Consider the following 24989-nt stretch of genomic DNA (forward strand, 5'->3'; position numbering starts at 1 on the left):
CACAAAGGAACTGAGAAGCCACATTGAGGCACAGCCCAAGGCATCACAAGGCCAGCTCCTGGCCCTGGGTCTTCTCCTGACTCACCAGGGATGGCACACCAGTCTCTTCCTTTGCAGGTCTCCTTCACTTTCTACATCTGAAGGTGTGCACCTGAGCAGCGGTCTTTCTCACAGTGGTAGTCCTGATGGGGGTGTTTGACTGAGGATGGCACAGAGATTTCCTATTAGGATCTACTCTGATCCACTGTTACTGTTTGCCTAAAGCAATGGGTGAAAAAGTTTTCAGAATGAATTTCAGTCTAGTAGGCAAGAGCACTGTACTCTAACAGTGATGACTGCTACAGGCAAAGGAGTAGAGAGGTGTTTAGTACTGATGCTACTCCAAGACCTCATCCCATGTAACTTCCTCAGGTTCTGGACTTTCACTTCAGCAGAAAAAGCAAACCAATGAACAAACATGAAGCGCAACTTCAGGGTTCACTGGTCACCACCTGGCTTTCTTTTCCAGGTGCGGTTTGAAGGCTTGACAGGAAACGTGCAATTTAATGAGAAAGGACGCCGGACCAACTACACCCTCCATGTGATCGAAATGAAGCACGACGGCATCCGAAAGGTAAGGGTCCCTTTGCTTCACTTCCTCAGGGAGGAGAGGGCTGAGCAGAGGCTCAGGCCAGAGCTGAGGGCCTTGCAAGCCCACTTTCCTGGACTGAATCTCTTAGAAGAGATGCAGGCAATGAGGATTCTAGCCTCAGCTCTGCCACTAACCAGCTGGGACTTCGGGCAAGTCAGTTCCTTCCTCTGAGAATCGAGGAGATTAAATGGAGATTAAAAAAATCTCTAGCTTTGTCTTGGGGTGCTTGTGAAGATCCAAGGGATGGGAAATTACTGTGAAAGTATAAACTAATAGATGTGTATAAAATGCCCCTGCTGCTCCTATAGGATTCCAAAGTAAGAACTTGAGAATGATGATTTATTGAGGAAGTGAACCATCTTCTCCTGATCCACACTTGGTCGTATCCCCTCTACTTTCCACAAAGAAGTATAAGTGAAACTTAGTTTGTGTATATGTATGTAATGTATAATATGTATGCATATTAAACATTTTGGAACAACATTCAAATCCTTGGAGAAAACATTCAGAATTCTACCACACTCTGTGTGCTCTGGCCTCTGCCAATTTCTCTGACCTTGACCCTTGACACTCACTTCCTTCCTCCTTCCACTCCAGTCATTCTGATCAACTTTCACTTCCAGGAATACACTATGTTCTTTCTCACCTCCCAGCCTTCAAACGTGTTCCCTCTGCCTAGGACTCCCCCTACCCCATCCCCTTCTTTTGCCTGGCCAATTCCTCCTCAGCCTTCAACACTCAGAGAAAATGCTACTCCTTCCCTAGGCTCCCTTGTTGTGACTCATGGCAGCCTCTATTGTACCGTCCATGGCCTTCATCACATTCCTAGCTCCTTGGGGTGGCACAGCGTAATGGGTAAGAGGCATTGCACACATGGTATAAAGCTACTAGGGTGTCATGGATCAGAGTATTAGCTCTGGAATCCTGGGCCTCAATCCTGGCATCACCACTTACCAGCCTGTGATTCTGGACAAATAAATCAGGTTCTTTGTGCCTTAAGTGGGGGGCACCATAACAATGCCAATCTCATAGGCTCACTGAGAGGATTAAATGATCTAACGGGTGCCGAAGTTCTGAGGGCTGTGCCTGGCACATTGAAGACTGGGTCTTCATCTCTCAAACTTGATGCTCTCTAGGCCTGTGCTGTCAAATACAGTTGCCACTAGCCATGGATGGCCATTTAACTTTCATTCTAAATAATTTAAAAGCCCCTCAGTTGCACTCGCCACATGTCAAGTGCTCAGTAGCCACAGGTGGCTAGTGGCTGCCATACTAGACAGCACAGATGTACTCAACGGATCATTTCCAGCATCCCAGCAAGTTCTACAGAACAGCTCCGCTCATGCTTTCTATTCCCAGCCTGTGGAGGTCCATGATGCTCTGGGTGGTTTGGTGAGATACACTGGCAGAACGGTTATAAGCTCAGGCTTTGGAGACAGACACGACCCGAATTAAGTCTCTGCCTTACCCTTTACTAGGCACGTGACCTTGAACAACTCAGCCTCCTTGGACCTTAGTTACATCATCTCCAAATGGGGAATAATGCCCTTTACCTCACAGGGTCGCCATCAGCACTGAGTGAAACAATGTCTGCTACCCACTTGCCTGTATCAAGGGATTCCCAAAAGTAGCCCCTGGAACGGAGTGGACATTCAGCCCATGTTTTGTTTGTTTGTTTCAACTGCCTTCTTTAGGCCACAGGGATTTTTATGTCAGCCTTGATTTTGAGTGAGTCAGGCTGTGCAAGCCCGTGGAATGGATAAATCAGCAAACAGAAATTACAGAGTAACCTTAAAATCCACAAGCAAATCGTTGTGCTTTATTTTTCAGATCCTGGGGCTGTTTTTCAACTTACTTTCCAATGACTAAATCCTTTCCTAGAATGTGGGCTTAAGCATCCTTTGTTTACGGGGAATCTGACTTGAGGACAAGGAATTCCTCCACACCTGCGGCTTCAGGCCTTTTACTCAGTCAGCCTCCTAACAAGTAATTTCTCAGATTCACGGTGACCTCGTTGTGCTGGTTTCAGTGAGCAGTGCCTGGCCTTACCTGATGTAGGTAATAGAGGGGCTTCTGCTGCTTGACCGGGGGCCTCGAGGACTCGCCCCTGATCTTTAAGCACGTATCATGGCCACCGATCTGCCAACACACCCTCTAGTTATCTGGGTCCATTCTGACATCCTACTGAAATGTGTGTGCTCTACACATCCACCCATCCAATGCTTAGGATCTTCAAATGCCAGGATGGGCACTGGCTCCACTCAAGCTAAATCCTTGGGAAATCCCATTCAGAGACTCCACTTCACCGTGGGGTGCTGATTTAGGGACCGCTATCCAAATAAAATACCTTGTCAAATTCAAGTAGGATCACAAATTCTGGTAACAGGCTGCCAAGAGAGAAGTGTAGGAAAATTCTCGAAGGTCTTTCGTGAAGGGACCATCATTGTTGATTTAACCATCTCTGCCCATCACTACTGGTCCTGTAGCTAATTTTGGACTTGAAATGGCCAAGTCTCACTTCAGCTTGATATGTATCCCCCTGCCATGCCCCAAGTTTGTCATCCCCAGTTCTGACCCAAGTATAACTGGAAAGGAAAGACCGGGCAGGGAAGAAAGTGACACAAGGTCCTACTGACGTCAGTGCACAGCTCTCCCGTCCAGATGTCCTTTGGAAGTCTTTTCTTTAAATCCTTGCCACCCAACTTTGGACATACTGAGACCTGGTGTAGCTCTAAGACAGAGCTTCAATCCAACCACTTCTCTCCATTTCCACTGCTGACCCCGGAGCCCAAGCCACCTTCCACACCTGCCTGACTCACTCAGGAGCCTCCTTACCAGTCACTAGTCCTGCTGGCCACGTTCTTGCCCCTCTAGAAGGCCATTTTCCCAACACAAGAGCCAGGATGATCGTTTTCAAATATACATCAGGCTATATTGCTTCTCTCTGCCTAAAGCTTTTGACTGGCTTCCTACTGCAGGTGAAATGTAACTTCTTGTCTTGACCTCAGAACCCCAGACGCTGCACCCCTCTGACATCAGCCCTTGCTCCTCCTTCTCTGGCTCATAACTCCACAGCTACCCTATAGCATCCTTCTGCTCCTTTACCTGACATTCTCAATCACTGTAGTTTCATATGCAGTGTCTCTCCTCGTCACTCAAGTCTGGCCCAGGCAAAGTCACCTTGGAGAGGCCATCCCTGACCAAGCCATCTAAAGTGACCCCCATCCACCCAGCACAATCCCACTGTCCCAATGTTTCACAGTGCTTACCCCTTCTGATATATTCTTGTTGGTTTACTGATCTCTCCTGAGGTTGGTAAACTTCAGCCTGCAGGCCAAATTCAGCCAAATGCCTGTTTTTGTACAGCCCATGAGCTAAAGACTTTTACATTTTGAAATAAATCAAAAGAGGACTACTTCATGATATGTGAAAATTATATGAGATTACAATTTCAGGGTCCATAAATAGAGTTTTGTGGGTTTTTTGGAATACAGCCAAACTCATTTGTTTAGGTATCGTTCCTGGCTATCAACAGCCAGCTAACAGGGGAGGAAGAAAGTTATTACAAACTGTGCTGGAGATTTGGGGGAGTCGGGCTAGGAGAGACGTGCATCACTTCTGCTGCATTCCACTGGCCAACCCAATCACCTGGCCCACCTAGACATATGGAAGGCTGGGAAATGCAACTGCTGTCCAGGTAGCTACTTCCCACCATACATGTACGCTATGCAAGGCGAACAAGAATCCTTGGGGGTCATCAGGTTGTCTTTGCCACAAGAGACGTCTTCCTTTTTAAAAATCTATTATAATCGATCTCATTTTTTGGAGGTCAGGGGCTGTGTCTTCAGAGGAAGCTTAGAGCTAAAAATGTGGAGATTTGATTTGACGACTATGCAAGGTCAATCAATTGAATGTACTGTCCAGTGATCCTCTCCTTTGTAGACTTCATTTACTTAAAAAAATCTAATCTATCATCTAGACTCATTTCCTATATTCAAACAAGCTTTAGAGGTAGATGGAAAACAGGAGATCAAAAATTGTAACTGGCCCCAAGAGAAGACCTCTCACTGTCAGAATTGTTTAAATCCTCTCCTGAACGGTGGGCCCCAATTTTTACCAAACTACTAGCTCTGATTTACTTTGAGATAGAATCAAAGTTCCTCCATATCCTCAGTAGAGAATCAAAGGGCTGTATAATAATCCAGCCCACTTCTCTAAGAAAGGGAAATTTGCTCTCATCTCTGAAGTGCAATGTCCCTTCAAAAATCTTTGACAGCTTTCTTTTCATCAAAATGTGGAAGGAGATTTCTCAGCCTGCTAGCTTACATGAGGGGCAAGCTGGGTTTTGGCATCACCCTGCTCTTCTGACTGGCAATAGTTCTTATTTCCCTACAAAAGGGTTAGGAATAAAATAAGCTTGTTTACAACACTTAACTGTTCCTCTAGCTTTTGATATAAGCCAAGCTAGACAATAATTTTTATAGAGACCAATTTAACATTAGTGCTATAATACCAGCTCTGAAGGATCCCTATTCTAAAAGTTAAAATCTCTTTCTAAGCCATAGAAATCTGGTCTGTACAGATTTATCTTGCTTTTTTCCCCCTCTCTTTGATCAAATAACTTGATATTTTAGAGCCGTGCTTTGTGGGTTTTGCACCATTTATCCTAGGACATTCTGCATGTAAAGAGGGTTACGCTGTCAAATGAGTTTGAGAAATACTCCATAATATATACTTCTTTTGGAGACTGACAATGTTCAATAGCAAAGTGAGACTGAAACGTACTACAGTATAGAAGCCTGTTAGCCTTCAATCAGGCATTACCCTACTGGATATCATTTTTTAGTTTACTGGCAACTTAATATGAACCACGCACTATGCGTACCGTTGTCCACGCATGAACGCATTTGGTTCCCACAGCAGCCCTGCGAGACAGGTACTCTTGTTGTATCCATTCTACAGAGCAGGGACGGAGGCCCACTGAGGTCAAGTAACTGGCCCAAGGTCAAACAGTTACTAATAAGAAAAGTCTACCTTTTAAAACAGGTCTGTCTGATGCCAGAGACCAATCTCTGGACCATCAAGCCATCACTTTTAAAAATACTACCGATGAAAACACAATAGATTTTAGAGAACTTGGTTGCATGTCAAAGAAGGCAACTTCCTCAAGGCTGACAGTTGTTGAGTTTGAACAACTAAGAACAACTAAACCTGTGACTAATCCTGAAGAGGGAGAAGGAAGAAAGGAAAGAAGGGAGGGAAGGAAGAAAACGGAGGAGGAAGGGAAAGAGAAGGGCATGAAAACACCATAGCATCAACTACCGGGGGAAAGAAAATGGCAATTACATTTGCTTGATCGTCTCCCAGGTGTGTATTGATTATATTCAATAATTTTACCTTTGAAGTCCATGGCCTGGCTCCTATGCCCTGCCACTAATCTGCTATTTAATCTATATAAGTTAGATCATCTGATCTCCCCAAGCCTCAGATTTCTTTTCTGTAAAACAGAGAAAATAATCCCGAGCCTGTCTGTGCTATTTGCATAGGGGAAGAGCAAAATACAGTTAAGTGTTAGGAAAGTAGTCTGGAAATTCTTTTCTGAAACTCGCCTCACGATATGCTACAATAATGGTTTCAAATAGTTATTTCTCAACGAACGGGCTCCTTGTAAAAATGAACTCTTAAGGGGAATCTCAAAGCGTGAAATGGATTAAAAGCAGAACTGACTATTGAAGCAAGGGTGAGGAACCCAGGGCTTTCCCCCTCTTCTCTGACCCCTCACCTCCCATGAAAGTGGTGAAGGGCCTTTACAGATGCCCTAGGGTCCCATGGAACACTGGTCTAGCAAAATGGGGGAGGCAGGACTACATTCTGGTTTTGAGCAAGTCCCCTGGTCTCTGAACTTCTGTTTCCCTCTCTGTAAAAAACGAACAGGTTGGAGGAAATGATTCTTCAGGCCTCTTTTGGCTCTGATATTCTGGAAATCTAAGTTTCTGGTTCTTGTGTCATTAGAGAGACATGTCCCCTTCCAGGCTGACTGAAAGTGCCCCACACAGGCAACATGGTACCCATGCCGGCATGAGGGCAAATCTTGACCCAGTGTCCTGAGAGACAGCTCCCCCGACCCCCCTTCAGGCCTCTGAACTGTCTCAGCATGAACAGGATCCACTGTCTCCATGTTGGATGCACTCATTCTCTCAACAAACCTTTCCTGAGCTGCTTCTCTGTGGTACAATCTGTGGCCCTAAGAAAGGGGTCCTAGCATGAACAGACCTCTAGCTTTGTCCCTGAGAAGCCCACAGCATCGTGGAGAGATGGGGACAGACATGCCAACAGCTAGACCATGGGGCCAATGGGAACCAACACGAGGCGCTCAGGGCCAGCTGGCAGCCTAGTGGAACACAGAAGGACACGGCCCTGCAATCGGCCTGCCCTGCTCCAATCCTGGCTCCACGACTCTCCTGTGGCCTTGGGAAAGTTATTCCACTTCCCCTACATCTCAGTTTCTTCACATTTAAAATAGGAGTGATAATTGATTACCCACCTCATAGGTTTTTGTGTGGATGAGAGAAGTTAAAACATAAAAAACACTTAGAAGAGTGCCTAAAACACAGTAAGCACTCAGTAACTGTCAGCTAATATGACTCCCAGCCCAGGGCTAAGTCCCCTCGCAGAAAGAACCGCGTCATGATGAAAAGCTGCCCCTGGAGACAGACGACCACCATTCCAGGCTGAGCTCAGCCACTTCTCAGCTGCATCACCACCATCACCTTGCAAGTTAACAAACTCTTCTAAGCCAGATGAACTGGCACGAAAACTATCAAACACAGCCTCTGACAGAGCAAGAACACGATCAGTGTCGGCAATTATTACTACTGTTGTTAATGGCGGTGAAATGGCAGGGAGAGTTGTTTCTTTGTAACTGAGGGGACTGGGAAAGACATCAAGGTGAAGGTGACATCTGAGTGGACCATTGGCATGTGCCTTGGATTTTGTGAACCTGAACCTGGGCTGACTTAGAGACCTGCTCCTCCCCCTGCACATGCGCTTCAGTTCTCCTTCCTGTTTGCTCTTTAAAACTACAGCCAGCAGAATGACTACGAAACAAAACAAAACGGTCTAAAGATGTATAAAGACAGGGACTTCTCTGGTGGCGCAGTGGTTAAGAATCCGCCTGCCAATGCAGGGGACATGGGTTTGATCCCTTGCCCGGGAAGATCCCACATGCTGTGAAGCAACTAAGCCTGTGAGCCACAGCTACTGAGCCGGCGCTCTAGAGCCCGTGAGCCACAACTACTGAGCCTGTGTGCCACAACTACTGAAACCAGCACACCTAGAACCCATGCTCCACAACAAGAGAAGCCACCGCAATAAGCCCATGCACCGCAACCAGAGAAAGCCCATGAGCAGCAACAAAGACCCAACACAGCCAAAAAATAAAATAAAATAAAAGATACATAGACATAGGGGTGTGTGTGGAGTCTGTGTGTGTGTGTATTAGCCACGCCATTCTGCTCTTCCCAAACCTTCCATGACTCCCTGTTGCCTTCAGAATAAAGTCTACACCACTTAGCCTGGCCTACCAATCCCTCTGCTACCTAGACCCAAGCGCCCACTGGCTTCTTGGACTAACCCTATCCTCCACTCAGGACCCCCTGAACTTACATATCTGGGCAGATTCCCGCCTTCCCATCTTGGCTTATCTTCTCTCCGACCTGACAGGTTTGGGCTCAACCTTTCCATCCCTCGTGACTTAAGCCTCACCTCCTCCTGCTGCCTTTTTCCCAGCATAGGTTCCATACCAGGCTTCTGCTTCTCCAAACTCCTTAGGCTCAAGCTACCTGAGCCACTCACTTGTCACTTCTGGGGCCACGTGCATGTGTGTGTCTTGTCTTCCCAAATAGACTGGAGGGATCCTCAGAGCAAGGACTATCTCCGAGACTTCTCTGTATCTTTCTCAACCCTGCCACAATACCACCAATGTTTTAGCTCCGAGTCTTACACACAACAGGGATCCAATAAGTATTTGCTAAAAGACCTTGGCAAATGAGTCAGTATAAATAACTACTAATTTTTTTTAAAAAAATAATGTCAATCAGTGTTTGCAGGCACAACTATATTCTCAGTATTATAATAGGTCAAAAATTGGAAATAAGAGAAATAAAGGATAAAGTAACCATCACCTAGAAAGTTAAATCCAGATGGAAAAATACAGTTAACCAAAAAAGGAAACAAGAGTAAGGCCAGAAACTATCAAACTCTTACAGGAAAACATAGGCAGAACACTCTATGGCATAAATCACAGGAAGATCCTTTTTGAACCACCTCCTAGAGAAATGGAAATAAAAACAAAAATAAACAACTGGGACCTAATGAAACTTCAATGCTTTTGCACAGCAAAAGAAACCATAAACAAGACCAAAAGGCAACCCTCAGAATGGGAGAAAATATTTGCAAATGAAGCAACTGACAAAGGATTAATCTCCAAGATTTACAAGCAGCTCATGCAACTCAATAACAAAAAAATAACCCAATCCAAAAATGGGCAGAAGGCCTAAATAGACATTTCTCCAAAGAAGATATACAGATTACCAACAAACACATGAAAGAATGCTCAACATCATTAATCATTAGAGAAATGCAAGTCAAAACTACAATGAGATATCATCTCACACCAGTCAGAATGGCCATCATCAAAAAATCTAGAAACAATAAACGCTGGAGAGGGTGTGGAGAAAAGGGAACACTCTTGCACTGCTGGTGGGAATGTGAATTGGTACAGCCACTATGGAGAACAGTATGGAGGTTTCTTAAAAAACTACAAATAGAACTACCATATGACCCAACAATCCCACTACTGGGCATATACCCTGAGAAAACCATAATTCAAAGAGTCATGTACCAAAATATTCATTGCAGCTCTATTTACAATAGCCAGGAGATGGAAACAACCTAAGTGCCCATCATCAGATGAATGGATAAAGAAGATGTGGCACATATATACAATGAAATATTACTCAGCCATAGAAAGGAACGAAATTGAGCTATTTGTAATGAGGTGGATGGACCCAGAGTCTGTCATACAGAGTGAAGTAAGTCAGAAAGAGAAAGACAAATACAGTATGCTAACACATATATATGGAATTTAAGAAAAAAAAATGCCATGAAGAACCTAGGGGTAAGACAGGAATAAAGAGACAGACCTACTAGAGAATGGACTTCAGGATATGGGGAGGGGGAAGGGTAAGCTGTGACAAAGTGAGAGAGTGGCATGGACATATATACACTACCAAACGTAAAACAGATAGCTAGTGGGAAGCAGCCGCATAGCACAGGGAGATCAGCTCGGTGCTTTGTGACCGCCTGGAGGGGTGGGATAGGGAGGGTGGGAGGGAGGGAGACGCAAGACGGAAGAGATATGGGAACATATGTATATGTATAACTGATTCACTTTGTTATAAATCAGAAACTAACACACCATTGTAAAGCAATTATACTCCAATAAAGATGTTAAAAAAAAGCAAAAGAAAACAAGAATGTACAGTTTAAATCATATGATTCCCACTACACTTCAGAATGAGCTCAGGAAGAGAAGGGTTACTAGGCATGGGAGAAGGTGGGGTTTGGCCTTGTGAACAACTGCAGGGAATTAAATCTCCATGGCCCTGACTCGCATTGTACGTAACAGTTCAGCTGCATCAACAGTTAAATCCTCGCCCCTTAAGAGGCAATTTTCAGGCTTACCCATCATGATGAGGATTTTCATGGGGTGGGGATGGGAGGACCTAGAGAGCATCTTGTCTCTTGTTGTTTATATCTACCAATACCTCAGAGCCTGGTGTGTCCAGGATTGCTGGTGTGATGCTCAGCTCCTTGATTTCCTGTCTGGTGTTGGCTGGGGGACCCAGAGTGGGCCATTCCTGAGGAGCCTGGATCACCTTATGTCACCACCTTCCTCTCTTTAACAGATTGGCTACTGGAATGAAGATGATAAGTTTGTCCCTGCAGCCACGGATGCTCAAGCCGGGGGGGATAACTCAAGTGTCCAGAATAGAACGTACATCGTCACTACAATCCTAGTGAGTACTCAGTCCTTCATGGAGGTTACCTGGGATGTGAGACAGACCAACACAAAGGTTTTCCCAGGAGTGAAAGTGGTCATTCTTCTTGCCAAAGCTGTGTGGTCGGTAGAAAGAGGAAGTAAAAAAGGAATATCCTGAAAGTCAGAGGGACTTTTGCTCTCTGGCTCTGCCATGATTTCACTTTGTGCTCTTGGATAAGTAAGTCACTTACCCTCCTTTGAGCCAAAGTTTCCAATGTATATAAAACATAAGGGTGGGCTTCCCTGGTGGCGCAGTGGTTGAGAGTCCGCCTGCCGATGCAGGGGACACAGGTTCGTGCCCCGGGTCTGGGAAGATCCCACATGCCGCAGAGCGCCTAGGCCCGTGAGCCATGGTCGCTGAGCCTGGGCGTCCAGAGCCTGTGCTCCGTAATGGGAGAGGCCACAAGAGTGAGAGGCCCACGTACCGCAAAAAAAAAAAAAAAAAAAAAAAAAAAAACATAAGGGTGAGACTAAATTGTAGTGGTTCTGACTCTACCCTTCCTTAGTAGAAGCCATTTTCAAAGCAAGTTCCCTAAAGTCCAGCACCTACAGTGAGTATAAGTAAAGCTGCTGTGATTTTCAGTGATGAGACAGTTGGAGCCTATTTAAGGGTTATTCCCCTAACACCTCCCAAAAATACAAGAGCTCCTGGAACAACTTGAAAAGCTAGGCATGGCGTCTCAGTGAAACATTCTATTTTAATAGTTTGCTTCCTTAACCCAAGAAGTTTTGTAATGGGAGGAGCAGAAATGCAGGAAGTGGATTTAGGGGCCAGAGAGACTTCCCCAAAGTTTAGCAATGTTGGAGACATCCTCCTCTGCCACGCCAAAGGCCTCCCTCCGCAAGAGTGAACCCAAAACCCACATTCTCTGTCTCCCATTTCTCCACCAGGAAGATCCTTATGTGATGCTCAAGAAGAATGCCAACCAGTTTGAAGGCAATGACCGCTACGAGGGCTACTGTGTAGAGCTGGCAGCAGAGATTGCCAAGCATGTGGGCTACTCCTACCGTCTTGAGATCGTCAGTGATGGGAAATATGGAGCCCGCGACCCTGACACAAAGGCTTGGAATGGCATGGTGGGAGAGCTGGTCTATGGAGTAAGTTCCCTACAGGGTGGGCAATTGGAAGCGGAGGCAGAGAGGCTGACAGGAAATCATTTGGTGGTTGGCTGGCCCTGCCCATAGATGCCTATTAGACCCCATGATTTAGTATTACTGATGCCGAAAAGATAAGGAGTCCAAAAATCCCATATCTGAAGACATTTTTTGTTCAGGTTCCTGGTCCCAGCTCCTTCAGCCAAACTCAGCTCAGTCCTGTGACTTCAGTTGATCGTCATCCAATACAGGTGATAGTTTAGCTTCAAGATCAGTTTTCTCGAGGCAGACCGCTGAGTTGTTAGTTCCCTGCTCAGTCCCTTATGTCTCCCTCAATATGAATTTCTTCCCTGGTGTTGGGGGTAGCCTGGATACAACCAAACGTTCTAGTTACTTGCCCTTTCTAGCACCTTCCATTTCAGCCACACCACCCTGAGTCACTCTGTTCTCTAGTCCCCTTCCATTCTGCACCTCTAAAAATCTCACCCTTCTCCCCAAACCTGTATCAGATACTACTTTTTCCAAGATGTCATTTCATTCTCCCCGTAACAGGTATGGGGAGAACCCTTTTTAACTGTTGTTGCCTTCCTTGCAGAATTTAGCTTCTGCTTCTTTTATGGCTTACCCTGCCTTATGTAACAGTTATCTGTGAATAGGGATTGGTCTACTCCATTCACCACACTTGAAATAAGACCACACACAATTGCTATAAAGTCTTCAATAAACTGAAGCATTTTGGAGAAGCCAATGAATGCCCTGAATTGTTTTAAGTGTTTAAGGGATCATTGAGAAGTAAAAGATCTGATCCCTGTCCCCAAGGATTTTAACATTTTATGGGCTAGAAAAGACAATGAGAGAATGGTAAGACAGCAGAGAATCAAGGTTCAGGCAAAAGGCTAATATGAGTGTGTCTAGCCCTCCAGAAAGATGTAGAACTTGAACACGGCCATATTCAAATAGAAAGGCAGCCAAGAATTTCTAAAGTATAAACTATGGAATGGTGATGGAAATAAGTAAGGTGTGAAAGGAGAATGAGAAAACACTGATGATTTTTGTAGAGGGCTTGGGATGAGTAGTCAGGGATAAAGTCTGAGTAAGAAATGACAAGGGAAAGAGTGTGGATTGATTCAGTGGGCACTGGAAGATCATGAAGGTACTTGAGTAGAGGAACAACAAAAGGCAATGGAAGAAGAATCCTGCCACCACGTGCAGGAAAGAGACCACCAGAGCTTCACTCATAGAAATCAACGACTCCAGGCTGGGTTTCTGAACAGAAGCATACGCCGAGCCGCAAGCCGGTGTTGAGTTCTGGTCAGGATGAAGCACCCACTTACGAGGTTTTAAAATCTCATTGTCTCAGATCAAGGCAATAGGAGTCATGATGGCCATGAGAGCCATACAGAGGGAATTCAAAGAAGAAAGAAATGGAACAAAGAAAATCCTTTCTAGGAAGGTGGCTTTTGAGATAACCTGGGAAGATGGTTAATGAGTTGAGAAGGGGGACGTGCTTCTACCCTCTCTCCTCCTCTATTGCCTCTCACCTTTGGGAAGCTCCACGGGTGAAAGAGAGAGATATGGGTGATTAATGTTGCATCTTGAGGTTGGTTTCCATGGGAACCTCCACCAAGCTCTTAAGGTCATCCCCATGGCAACTACTGTGAACTTTTCACCTCCAACAACATTCATCTTTACCTTCATCCCATGTTCCCTTAGAAAAGGCCTATGATCTGAGCAGAACAATGATATGATTATCCTAAGGGCAAGCCCCCCAGTAGCCAGCCATTAGTCATGGGTCACTGGCTCATCAGTGACAAACCAAAATTACCTCTGGATGCCTCAACTGCTAGCCCTCCCCTTTCCCCTCACCTCCACAAGGCCTGTCCCTCTGCCCAGTAAAAACGTATTCTGGGGCTTCCCTGGTGGCGCAGTGGTTGAGAGTCCGCCTGCCAATGCAGGGGACACGGGTTCGTGCCCCGGTCCGGGAGGATCCCACATGCCGCGGAGCGGCCGGGCCCGTGAGTCATGGCCGCTGAGCCTGCGCGTCCGGAGCCTGTGCTCCGCAGCAGGAGAGGCCACAGCAGTGAGAGGCCCGTGTACCGTAAAAAAAAAAAAAAAAAAAACTGTATTCTGAAAACTCCACGATGGGCCCAAATGGATGCCCTCTCTGGATTTTCAGTTTGGCTTCCTTTTTCTGCAACGCCGCCCGCAACCGAGGAAGAATAGAGGGGTTTGGAGAAAGCATCTCTCAGCCACAAACGACCAGCAAGATCAGAAAAATTCATTCGGAGGCCTCCAAGTCTCTCCGTTCTGTGCCTGTTAAATAGGCTAAGTCAACCAGGGTGTCTCTCACCTTCCTTTTGCTCCCTTTTGCTCTTATCAACAATTACAATAGTAGCATATCAGCACGTAGTATATGGCAGGCACTATGCTAAATACCCATGTTATTTCACTTACTCCTCATAACAACCCCAGAAGGGAGATACGATTATTTACCACATTTTATAGATGAGGACACTGAGACCCGGGGAGATTAGGCAGTTTGGCAAAGGACACAGAGCAGCGTCGGGACATGCAGCCCTGGCTCTTGCTGCATGCTGGGACATACTGCCTCTGTAGAAATCACACCATCTGAGCACTGGACTCTAAGGCCACTATTAACTAGTGATGACAATAGCAACAGTGTCTGCATTCTCAGACGCCACAGGCTGCAAAAGAAATTTCTGCTTCTTGCACGGGTATGGCTTTGTGCCTGATTCTCAGTGACTTTCTTGCCTGTTCTTTGTCTTAATGAAGCAGAAAGAGAGTGAACTTGGGAGACAGACACCTGGATTTGAATTCTGACTCTGCCAGCTTACTGGCTACATGACTCCTGCGAGCCACTGACCTCCTCCAAGGGTTACCCCTGAATCCTTGATCCCAGGGCTGGGGTGGCAAGTATTCCCCTAAACAGCGCCTGGCTCAGAGTGGATCTCCATCCCTGATCATTTTCTTCAATTTTTGCTTTTACCCACTGCATCAACACGGTTTACCCTTTTACCCAAGATTTCTTCCAGATGTATTTTGCTTGGGGATCTCCTGGGTCAGCAGTTCTCAAAGTCTGGAGCGGCAGCATCACCTGGGAACTTGTTAGAAATGCAAATTCTCAGGTCTCTCCAGACCCAGTGATCTAGAAGTTCTGCCATCTGTGGTTTAAAAAAAAACCCCAAGGTGCTTTGGATGTGCTGCACGCTCAAGTTTGAGAATCACTGTCACAAGACATCTGTTTAAGACAATAATTTTGAGCACCTGTGAAATGCCCACGGGTCACAGTACCCTCACGTATTTGGATTCTTTTGACTCTCACAAAACACTGCTCTCCAATAGATAAAGCAAAATTTATTATGCCTCTTTTTCTAAAGAGGAAATTGACATCCAAAAGGAAAACCATCTCACTCGAGGGCACGTGGTCAGTGAGTCACAAAGCAAAGTGGCCAGGTCTAATTTCCCAGACGAGCATTGCCCTTGACTGATCCTACAGAGGTCCAGTTACTTCCTCAGGTGCTGGAAATCAGCTCCTGAAGCCTCTCAGTCAACATCAAACAAGCTGAAAACACTGCTGCTTTGCACGAACCACCCTTCCTCTCTGGACCTGGGTTTCCTATCTGCAAAATGAGGCCACTGAACTTAAGCATCTCCCACTGTGTGTGTCTCCTATGCATATGGGTGCCTTTTGAAGACCCTCAGGGGTCCATGGCCAAAGACTTTTGGAAACACTGTACCTACTTACCCCTCTTGGAAATTCTCAGTGCAGAGTGGTCTTTTAAAGGTTCTGAGAAGTCCGACCTCAAAGTAGTCTGTTTACATTTGTGTTTATTTTCGTGTTATACTTATTAACACCCTTCTAAAAATAATGTTCCGTGGAATCAATCTTGGAACTGCTAAATGAACTAAGCAATGAGATCATGTGGTTTTGTGACTTTTTTTCCAGTTCACAGTCCCTTTTATTAACTCACATCCGGAGGCATCAGACAAATCCATTCAATTCCCTTTACCACTTTAGAAGCTCGACATCCACCTCCCTTTTGGGTAACTTGTGGTCATTCCCTCTGAGTCATTTCCATGACTTTTATCCCCCATTCCTTTTCTACCTATGTTAGGTTACAGAGGAAAGAAGAGATATCTTCTTCCTGGCAATGGCTTATAAGTGTTTGTAAAAAGTATCAAGATTTATGCAATGGGTGTTAGGGGAAAAAAAAGAATTACTATGAAATACAGATTCAATCCCACATTGCTTTACAGAAAGTTTCTTTCTGTAAGTGAGAAACTTAAGTCATTCTAAGGCCAGCCTTTTTATTCCATGTAAAAGGCCTTCTCAAAAATCTCAGCCAATGAGAGTAACCAGAGGAAATCTTTCCTAAGCAACATCAGCCGGCAGCTGGGCGGGGCCGGAGTCTGCGCAGCATCTGTCCCCAGCCTCACATCTGGACTGTTACACAGCATCATAAGAGAAAGCCATCCGCCTCCAATAGACTTGCACAGACATGCCTCTCATTTCAAAAATGCATGTCATGGCATCTGACCATGGAACCGTGTTAGGTTTCCGGGATCTCTTGATCTCAGGCCAAGAGAGCAGTGGATTTTATAGCAGAGATGCCAGTGGCTCTGCCATTAGGCAGAGGTAGGAAAGACAGAAGAGCAAGGCTGGTGACTCCACATGCCGGATGCACAAAGATGAACATTTCTTGCAACCATTTTATGTTTATCTACATGAATTTTTAAAACTGAGTTATTTGTGCACTTCTTAGCAGTCTCCTTGAAAAAAACAATTGTGATACTACTTTACTTTCTCTCTGCCAGAGAGAAACTACTTCCCTCACGATTCCCTTCTCTGGGAATGTATTCTGTACCCGAGCAACCTGTTGAAATCCTACTCTCACTTCAGTGCCAATTTATATGTCACCTCTCTGATGGTGCAGTCCCTGATCTCCCCAGCCAGAATTCCTTCCTTCCTGACCTCCTGTAGCATTCTGTATCTCTTAGACAGCATGCCTCCAGTCTACAGACTGGGAAATTGTGTGTGTGAGTACTAATCTCGCCTACTAGTTTGTAATTCCCTGAGTGTAGAGACCACAGCTTCCCTTCCAGCCTAGGGCTTACGCATAATAAGCACCCAGTAAATATTTGCTGAGTGAAATTTGCCTTCACTTGTTAGCCAGGGCTGTCTTGGTTGCAGGTAAAAGAAGCCCAACTCAAACTGGCTTAAGCAAACAGACTGATTGGATCATGTTCCTGAGGACAAACAAAAGAGTATATTGACATATGATCCCAGGGAGTCCAGGGTAAGCCCTGAATTAAGGGTGACTCAAATTATTTCATCACGGATCATCTCTCACTCTGACTTTCAGGACTCATGCTCGTTAAAGAGGCCCAAAGAGATTTGGGTCATCCTTGAATGGACCATTCTGGCCAGGGGAGTAGTGTACACCGATGGCCAAACCTGGGTGATACGCTTCATCTCATAACCAGGGTGATCAGTCCCATTTGAACCAGGAGGACTGAGCGTGGGGCAGGAGTAGTTCTTCTTCCAGAGGAAGAAGGCATGGCTGCTGGGCAGGCAAAAAATAACAGATATTATGACAGCCCCCTTCCGTAAGGTAAGGAAGACTCCCCTAACAATTAGAACTGTCGAAGAATGGGATCATCTCTCCTGTGAGATATTGAGCCGATCATCCATTTACCATAAATATTTTATAGGGAGCAGGAGGGTTTGGACTCCTAAGGTTCTTTCCAACTCTCACATCCTTTAAGATTACAAAAGAATATTCACAGGGAAGAGAAAAATAAGAGAACAGAGAGCTGGTGAACTCAAGGGCGTTTCTTTTGTGTGTGTGTTTTTTTTGCAGAGAGCAGATGTGGCCGTGGCCCCTTTAACTATCACCTTGGTCCGGGAAGAGGTGATAGATTTCTCCAAACCATTTATGAGTTTGGGGATCTCCATCATGATAAAAAAGCCACAGAAGTCCAAGCCAGGGGTCTTCTCCTTCCTGGATCCTTTGGCTTATGAGATTTGGATGTGTATCGTTTTCGCCTACATTGGAGTGAGTGTTGTCCTTTTCCTGGTCAGCCGCTTCAGCCCCTACGAATGGCACAGTGAAGAGTTTGAGGAAGGGCGGGACCAGACAACCAGTGACCAGTCCAATGAGTTTGGGATATTCAACAGCTTGTGGTTCTCCTTGGGAGCCTTCATGCAGCAAGGATGTGACATTTCCCCAAGGTGAGTCAGCTCTTCTCAACCCCTTTGCTCAATGCCATATATACAGGAAAAAACAAATACTGGGAAATCAAGGGTGGGAATTTTTTCCAGACTTTATAGTGTTCGGTTTTTCAACTATGCTTTACTGTCAGCTGTCCGTTGCGTGCTGTGGATTATACGGACACATCCTGTGCCTTGATCAGGTCTATCTGCTATCTGGGTGATGTGCTCTGTCAAGATTAACAGGGATAGTCACGACTCTAATGTTCTGTAGCCGAAAGGTACAGAGAAAGGATGGGGGACAGTACGGTACGACTAACATGTGTTGAGAACCTACCACATATAGTAAGCAAGGTTTTGAGTCCTCTACATGCCTTATTTCATTGAATCTTTGCAAAAGCATTAGGTGGGATTCTCATTCTATCTCCTTTTACAAATGAGGGACCACAGAAATGCTGAATATCTTTCCAAGGTTACACAGCTAATAGCTAGGTGAGTCAAGATTCAACCCCCATCCTGAACTATTTCCGAGGGGTAGAAGGAGCACTGAATTATGAGTGGGTTCTCACTCTGGTTCTAGCACTTTCTGTATGTCTCTGGACAAGTCACCTGGCCCTTGTAGACCTTGGTTTCTTCATCTTTAAGAGAAAATGGTTCTTTTCTTGGTTCTGAGAAAGATCTTGGAAATAATCTAGTTCCAACGGTGATGTAAATTTGTTTCTTACGGTTGGAAAATGACGTTTCTTAGAAATGCCTCAGACATCATACTGAGAGTACTGGGGTGACCAAATCAGTGAGGTTTCAGCCCCCACAGGAGACATGAGTAGCGCCATTTTTGTCTGTTTTACGTATTGGGCTTGTGAATACAATTTCTTTTGAAAAATGGAACAGAAAGGAAAGGAGAGGGGAGGGAAAGGAATGGGAGGGAAGGGGAGGGGAGGGGAGGGGAAAGAAGGAGGCAGGGAGGGAGGAAGAAGGAAAAGTGGAATGGAGAGGGGAAACCAGAAATCTGAAAACTACCAACCTACACCAATTCCCAAATTTACTGACCCCCTTTCTGTCTTTGTGTGTAACGTTCTTTCAACTATATTCTGGAAAGTTCATGTCACAAATAAATAAGTGCTGACTGTATTTCCTTTTACAGTTGCTTAATGTCTATGAGCTCTTTAATCAGTAGGCAGTCGCTTATAGATACCAAGCTTCTAAAGCTCGCAGGGAGGCATGGCTTAGAATCGGGCTGCATGAATAGAACTGCACACACTCTCACTTTCTGGGGGCGTAACTGCATAAATACCAAGGCCTCACAGACACGTCCTGGAGGCATCTTTACCACCTGGTTCGCATTTGGGTGTCAGCGAGGACCAATATTCCTAAGTGGCAATGGAATAAAATCTTCCTAAGGAGCTTCCCTCAGGACTCATTTTGCCTGCTGTATAATTTAGACTGTCTCATCGTTCACCATTATACTCTTGTTTTTCTTTAAATAAGAAGACAGTCAGGGGGGTTGCGTGGGAGAAGAGGTGTGAGACTGGATGCCTGGCCGGTACTGGCAAACACATGGTAAAGAGCAGAGACAACCAAGAAGGGGAAGGGCTTGCTTAAAAATAACTCAGGCCAGTAGGTAAACAATGGGAAGAAATGATTCTTCACTACTCAGTATAATGGACCATCCTAACATGCATGTGTCTGAAAAGACCCCTGGGCTTGTTTTTTCTCCTTTATTTCCTTCATGGCTGGGCATCTTACCTGCCAATGGCACCCCTGTGGACTGACCTCAGGCTGTGTTTTCACACTCCTCACCATTCCTCCTGAAGTCTCAAGTCAGTGACCCACAAACTGAATCCTCTACCGGGCATGTTTCTGTGTAACCTGCACAATTTGGCAACGATGGTTCAAAACTGAGTGGCAGCTGCCCTCCTGAGCTGATGCGTGTATTCCCCACTTGACCACAGCCCCCAGGTGATCAGCTTCATTCCTGTGTGACTCAGCTGCCCCTGAAAGGGTATGTGCGTTTGTGACTTCTGACTAGAAGAGGATTTTCAAACTGTGTTTCCAGGACTCCTGAGGGTTCCACAAGGCTACCTTAGGAATTGACCTTGAGGTGACCAAACAGGAAACCCAAGCCGCCTTCCTTCCCATTTTTAATAAAACTACTCCACTCTATGCTTCTGTATTTTCACCAGTAAAATGGGAAACAACCCTAGTATTGTTGTGAGGTTTAAAAGAGATTGATACATATAGAACCCATAACACAGTATCCAGCCAGCACACAGGAAGCACAACAAAAGAGAAGCTATTTTCAATTCTTTTTATCGATTTTCTATATTGGACTTCTGCTAAACTTCACTAGAAGAAAGGGTGCCACTGCTCACACTGATTGAAAAGCCACTGGACCTCTCTCTTCTGGGGAAGTCCACGGACAAAGCAGAACGGTGGTTCACTCCTGAGACCAGCAGTACCTGTATTTCTGAGGCTCCCCCTCAGAGGGACTGGGAGGAAGGATTTTGGATTTAGGGATCTGACAGGCAGAGAAGAGTCTACCTGGCAGAAAAAGGAGTTTTATCCACTTGAGATGGACTCTTGCTTACCACGCCGAGCTCAGCCAATTCCAGCACTTAGGGACCTGCATAAACACCCCTAAGAGTCAGAATATGCATCACAACATTTGTTGGGAATATATGCTAAAGAGAAAAGGTACATACTTCACCTCACTAGGGCCAGACGAAAACACAAGGATGCTAGGACAGTGATGAGAACCAGAGCCAAGCAGACAAGCGCAAACACCAGTGGAAGCTTTTGTTGTTGTTGTTTACGTATTTCCTGATGAAGTCAACAGAGTTTCATGAGCCTCTGATATGCATAGCACTAGACACCCTGGGGCTACAGCAGGAGGTATTTTTAAGGGCTTTTTATACTCAAACATCTTCTCAAATAAGCTTCAATTAATTGTTCTTGCTATTTACTAACAGAATATATCATAAATCCTCACAAATTTAGAACTTGGGGGATTAAGTTCCACCTAAATTGCATGTATCTGCATGCATACACAAGTAGCTTTATCTTTTCTTAATCTCATCAATATTTATATTAAAGTCTATTAACCAAAAGCCAACGAAATGTGGCCAGATGTGGTTGTCTGCAAGTAACGCAATAATCTGACCAGAGTAACATGAACAGCTAGAGAGTTATCTTTCTTATAAGGAGAGTGGAGGCAGACAGTGGCTCATGGTTCAGTGAAATCGGGGTCTGCTGTGCTATGGTTGCCCCAGCCTTTTCTCATGTGCCCAAAATGGCGGCTCCCAGATGTCACGTCCATGTTCAAGCAGCAAGAGGGGGAAAACGTACTGCAGCCAGTTCCGTCTCTTTGGATCAGGAAACCAAAAGCTTAACAATATACTCCCCACCCCAAGCGGACATCTCCTTCTGTCTATCTCATTAGTCAGAACAGTGGCCCACAATCACTTCTAGTGACAAGGAAGGTGGAAATGGCAAGAATCAGGTTTTTTAGCCTCTAAAATGGAAGGGGTTGGAATGGATGTTGGTGCGTCAACCGGCAGCACCGGGCACAGCGCCCAAGTCAATGTTTTGTTCACCAGCACCATGAATAGATAAAATAATACGTAAATAGCACCTTTAGTGATATATGCCAGTAAATGCTGCCGATTTGCTTCCAAGATTCTTCTCTCCTCCCTTTAAAATGTTTCTATGAGAAACTGTTTTCATATAGCCTTTTTTAACATTCAAAGTTAAAATTCAGTTGAGCTATGATCACAAATTACAACTTTTTTCATTAGGTTGATGGTAAGATATTAAGAATGCCATCCATGAGCTGCCTTTGCAGGCCTGTGTCTTGTGCCCAAAGACCTATTTTTAATAGACACTTTAGATTTCTTTTTTCAGGGACAGGAACATTTTGAGAAGGCATATATTTAAGGAAGGGCAAAAATCATCCCAGGCAAAATTTATCTTTAGTTCCCCCAACTTTCCTTTCTGTAGCTTTTGACCCTATTTGTGGCCAATGTCATTCATTTATTCAACAGATATTACTAACTGCCCGTGAGGTGCAGCACAGGGTGCTGGGTGCCGAGGATGTGAAGATATACTGATGATGGAGCATGGGGGGTCGGGAGTCTTTCCTTCAAGGTGATGGCAAGTACAGTGGTATAAGACAGACATTACATAAACAATTGTGAATGCATAAACTGTGATGCACTGTGAATAAAATGAATCTGCCGTAGCACTAGATAATAAAGGAAGTGGAATTAAAGGGGACTGACTTAGGGTGTTCTGAGAAAGTTCCTCCAAGGAGCAGATAGGTAAGAAGGAGCTAAGCTTACACAGAGCTGTATTATTAGAGAAGTAGGCAGAGGCCAGATCGCGCACCGTGGCCATAGTATAGATTTAAAGTTTTACTCTAAATGCAATAGGAAGGCACTGGAGAGTTTTAAGCGAGAGAAGGATTGATTTACATGCTGTAATACTCCTCTGGGGAGCTATGAGGAAAATGAATTAAAGCAGAGAACAGTCAAGAGTGGAAACAGAGGGACCAAGCAATAGGTTCTCACGTCTGTCTAGGGGCAATTACAGTGATGGAAATTATGATGGGCATGGAGATGGATTAGTGGTCTACTCTGAAACTAGAACTGACAGCCCTTGCTGATAGACTGGTTATTTGAAGGGGAGGCGAGGGGAAAGTCAATGGTGTCTCCAAGACGTAGGGAGCAGTTGGAAAACATGGAACCACAATTCCAGAGACCTTTAGGTCTGGCTCCGATCATGAGAATGATCTAGTTCATCCATTCCGTTACAGATGAGAAAACTGAGGCTCCAAAGGGGAAAGGGATTTTCTCTAAGGTCACCAAGGCAATGCCTCTGGCCTGTTGCCGCCCAGTCCAGTGCTGCCTACCCTGCAGTCTCATCCCAGGCTCCACTGCCTGCAAGTGAACTAACAGTGAGCCTTTCAACTCTTTATTCCCACGGACCCTACCTCCCCTTTGGCTTCTACTTTGCTGGGATTGGATGACCTTAGTAAGGAAAAGGAGAGGGGTTTGGAAGGTCCTAGGGGAAGAGAGGAAAATGGGAAATTATGATTTCAGCTTTCAGAACTCTTGTATTCCTGATCTTAGAATGTGACAGAATGTGTGATAATTATTTCCACCTAGTAGAGATAATTACTCTCAGCGAGAAGAATTCTAAAGCGGGGAAGTGATAGCACATTGGAGGTCTCTGGGAACCCTCTACCACAGCCCCTGCCCCAGTTAATGTGCTTGTGGAGGGCCCTGAGACTGATTCACCATGGGAACAGAGTAGCCAATGAACAGAGCTGATAAACGATGGCAGCCTGACCTTCGCATTCACACAGAACTTTCACAGCAACCAGTATTACAGTGCATGGAGGGGTGATGAGGAACCTCCCCCTTCCACCTCCTGTTCTCCCCGCTTCCCTCCCAGAGATGGGCATGGAAACGCCTTCCCCTTTCCCATATTGATGTAACTGGAGTGTTGCAGGGGAAAGAAGCGGGGTAAACATTCAGGGAAGTTGACGGAAGCAGCCTGAATGTGTGAAATAGTTTATCTTTAGAAAGCATAATCCTCATTCAGTACACAGATTCACTGCTGCAAGGAACAGTGTCATAAGGATGTGTGCACAGCGCTGATGCAAGAAATGTGTGTTAGATGCTTTGGGTCTTGGGACCAGGTATGAGGGATTCTGCTGGGAACCCTGCATCAGAATCACCTGAGATGCCTGTAAGAATGCAGATTCCCAGGCCCCACCCTAGGTCCGTGGGATTGGAAATTCTGCAGTTGGAGAGAGAAATACACATTTCACAAGCCCTCCCCTTCCCCCAGGGCAGCTGGGCATTAAAGTCTGAAAGCCATTGAGCTAGGAGGTTGTTCAGGGAACTCAGGTTAGAAGTGTAAGAAGCAAGGTCCATGGGGCAGCCTGAAATCGCACCAGTCAACCGCAGCCAACACCGAGCCCAGGATCTGCCTGCTCGCTGCCCTGTGGTGTGTTACCTGCCAGGGGAGTGAGGCCCTGGGCATGGCCTCTGAGGGCAGAAGCCTTGCCGGGACCCTGCTGCCCCTGCAGGCCAGGCTACCAGGAGGAGTTCACAGAGGATTCACCCCAGTACATTCCCCCTGATGGGGGGGAATGTACCTCGCCATGAACAGGTACCGCAGCTGTGACAGGGGTGATCTGTGCAGGGACAGTGTGTCCCCCATCACTGGGGGACTCCAGCTCAGTGCGTCCTTCCTTTTCAACTTTAACCATTGGCTGACGGCGAGACCCACAGCCAGGCTCTGATACTGAGCAGTTTTGCAGACCATGGGGAAGCACAGTAGTAGAAGCTTCAGAGCCTGTGCAAGCCAGATGGAAATATTCAAAGGAAGGCAGTGACAGGAGGGTAAAAGCTTTGCTGGACATGCAAATGAAAAGCATCATTTTCTGCCTCTCAGCCACCAGCAAGGGGGAAGTCAAATTGTTCTCTCTTTCTCTCTAGATTGCTGGGGAAGTCAGTTTAATTGTAGGAGAGAGGTTTTTTTCCCTCCAAAGTCACAATAAGCAAACATTCAGAAAGTGTTTCCCAGAGCCAAAAGGGATGTTCGGGACCATTTATTCTCTCCTTAAATGTTTATTTAGCCCCTGTTACATGGCAGGCATGGTTCAGGATGCTACGGGAGACACCACCGAACAAAGCCGACAGAAACCCCTGCCCTCCTAGAGCTTACTTTCTAGGGAGAGAAGGCAGGCAACAAACAAAATAAAATGTAGGCAACACCCCCATCCCAGTTCGATAGGTGAAGCTTCTGGCTTACAGGGAGGGGAAGGGACTTAGCCAAGGTCACACAGATAACCAGCATACGTTCCGTAACACAAAAACAGGGGTCAGCTAGGAGCTGTGCTGAACTGGGCATGCCTGTGTCAG

The 24989-nt window shown here is 45.6% G+C and overlaps 1 protein-coding gene across 6 annotated transcripts in view; it reads left to right on the top strand.

Moving 5' to 3' along the window:
• Nucleotides 1–24989, top strand: part of GRIA1 (glutamate ionotropic receptor AMPA type subunit 1) — a 311855-nt gene that overhangs the window by 205222 nt on the left and 81644 nt on the right. For all 6 annotated transcript variants that reach the window (XM_067732350.1, XM_067732349.1, XM_067732348.1 and 3 more), the window contains 4 exons: nucleotides 509–613; nucleotides 10600–10710; nucleotides 11625–11831; nucleotides 17711–18081. In XM_067732350.1, coding sequence (XP_067588451.1) covers nucleotides 509–613; nucleotides 10600–10710; nucleotides 11625–11831; nucleotides 17711–18081 — 794 coding nt within the window. The remainder of the gene's footprint in view (nucleotides 1–508; nucleotides 614–10599; nucleotides 10711–11624; nucleotides 11832–17710; nucleotides 18082–24989) is intronic.

The sequence above is a fragment of the Pseudorca crassidens genome, chromosome 3 (genome assembly GCF_039906515.1).
Source record: "Pseudorca crassidens isolate mPseCra1 chromosome 3, mPseCra1.hap1, whole genome shotgun sequence".
NCBI lineage: Eukaryota > Metazoa > Chordata > Mammalia > Artiodactyla > Delphinidae > Pseudorca > Pseudorca crassidens.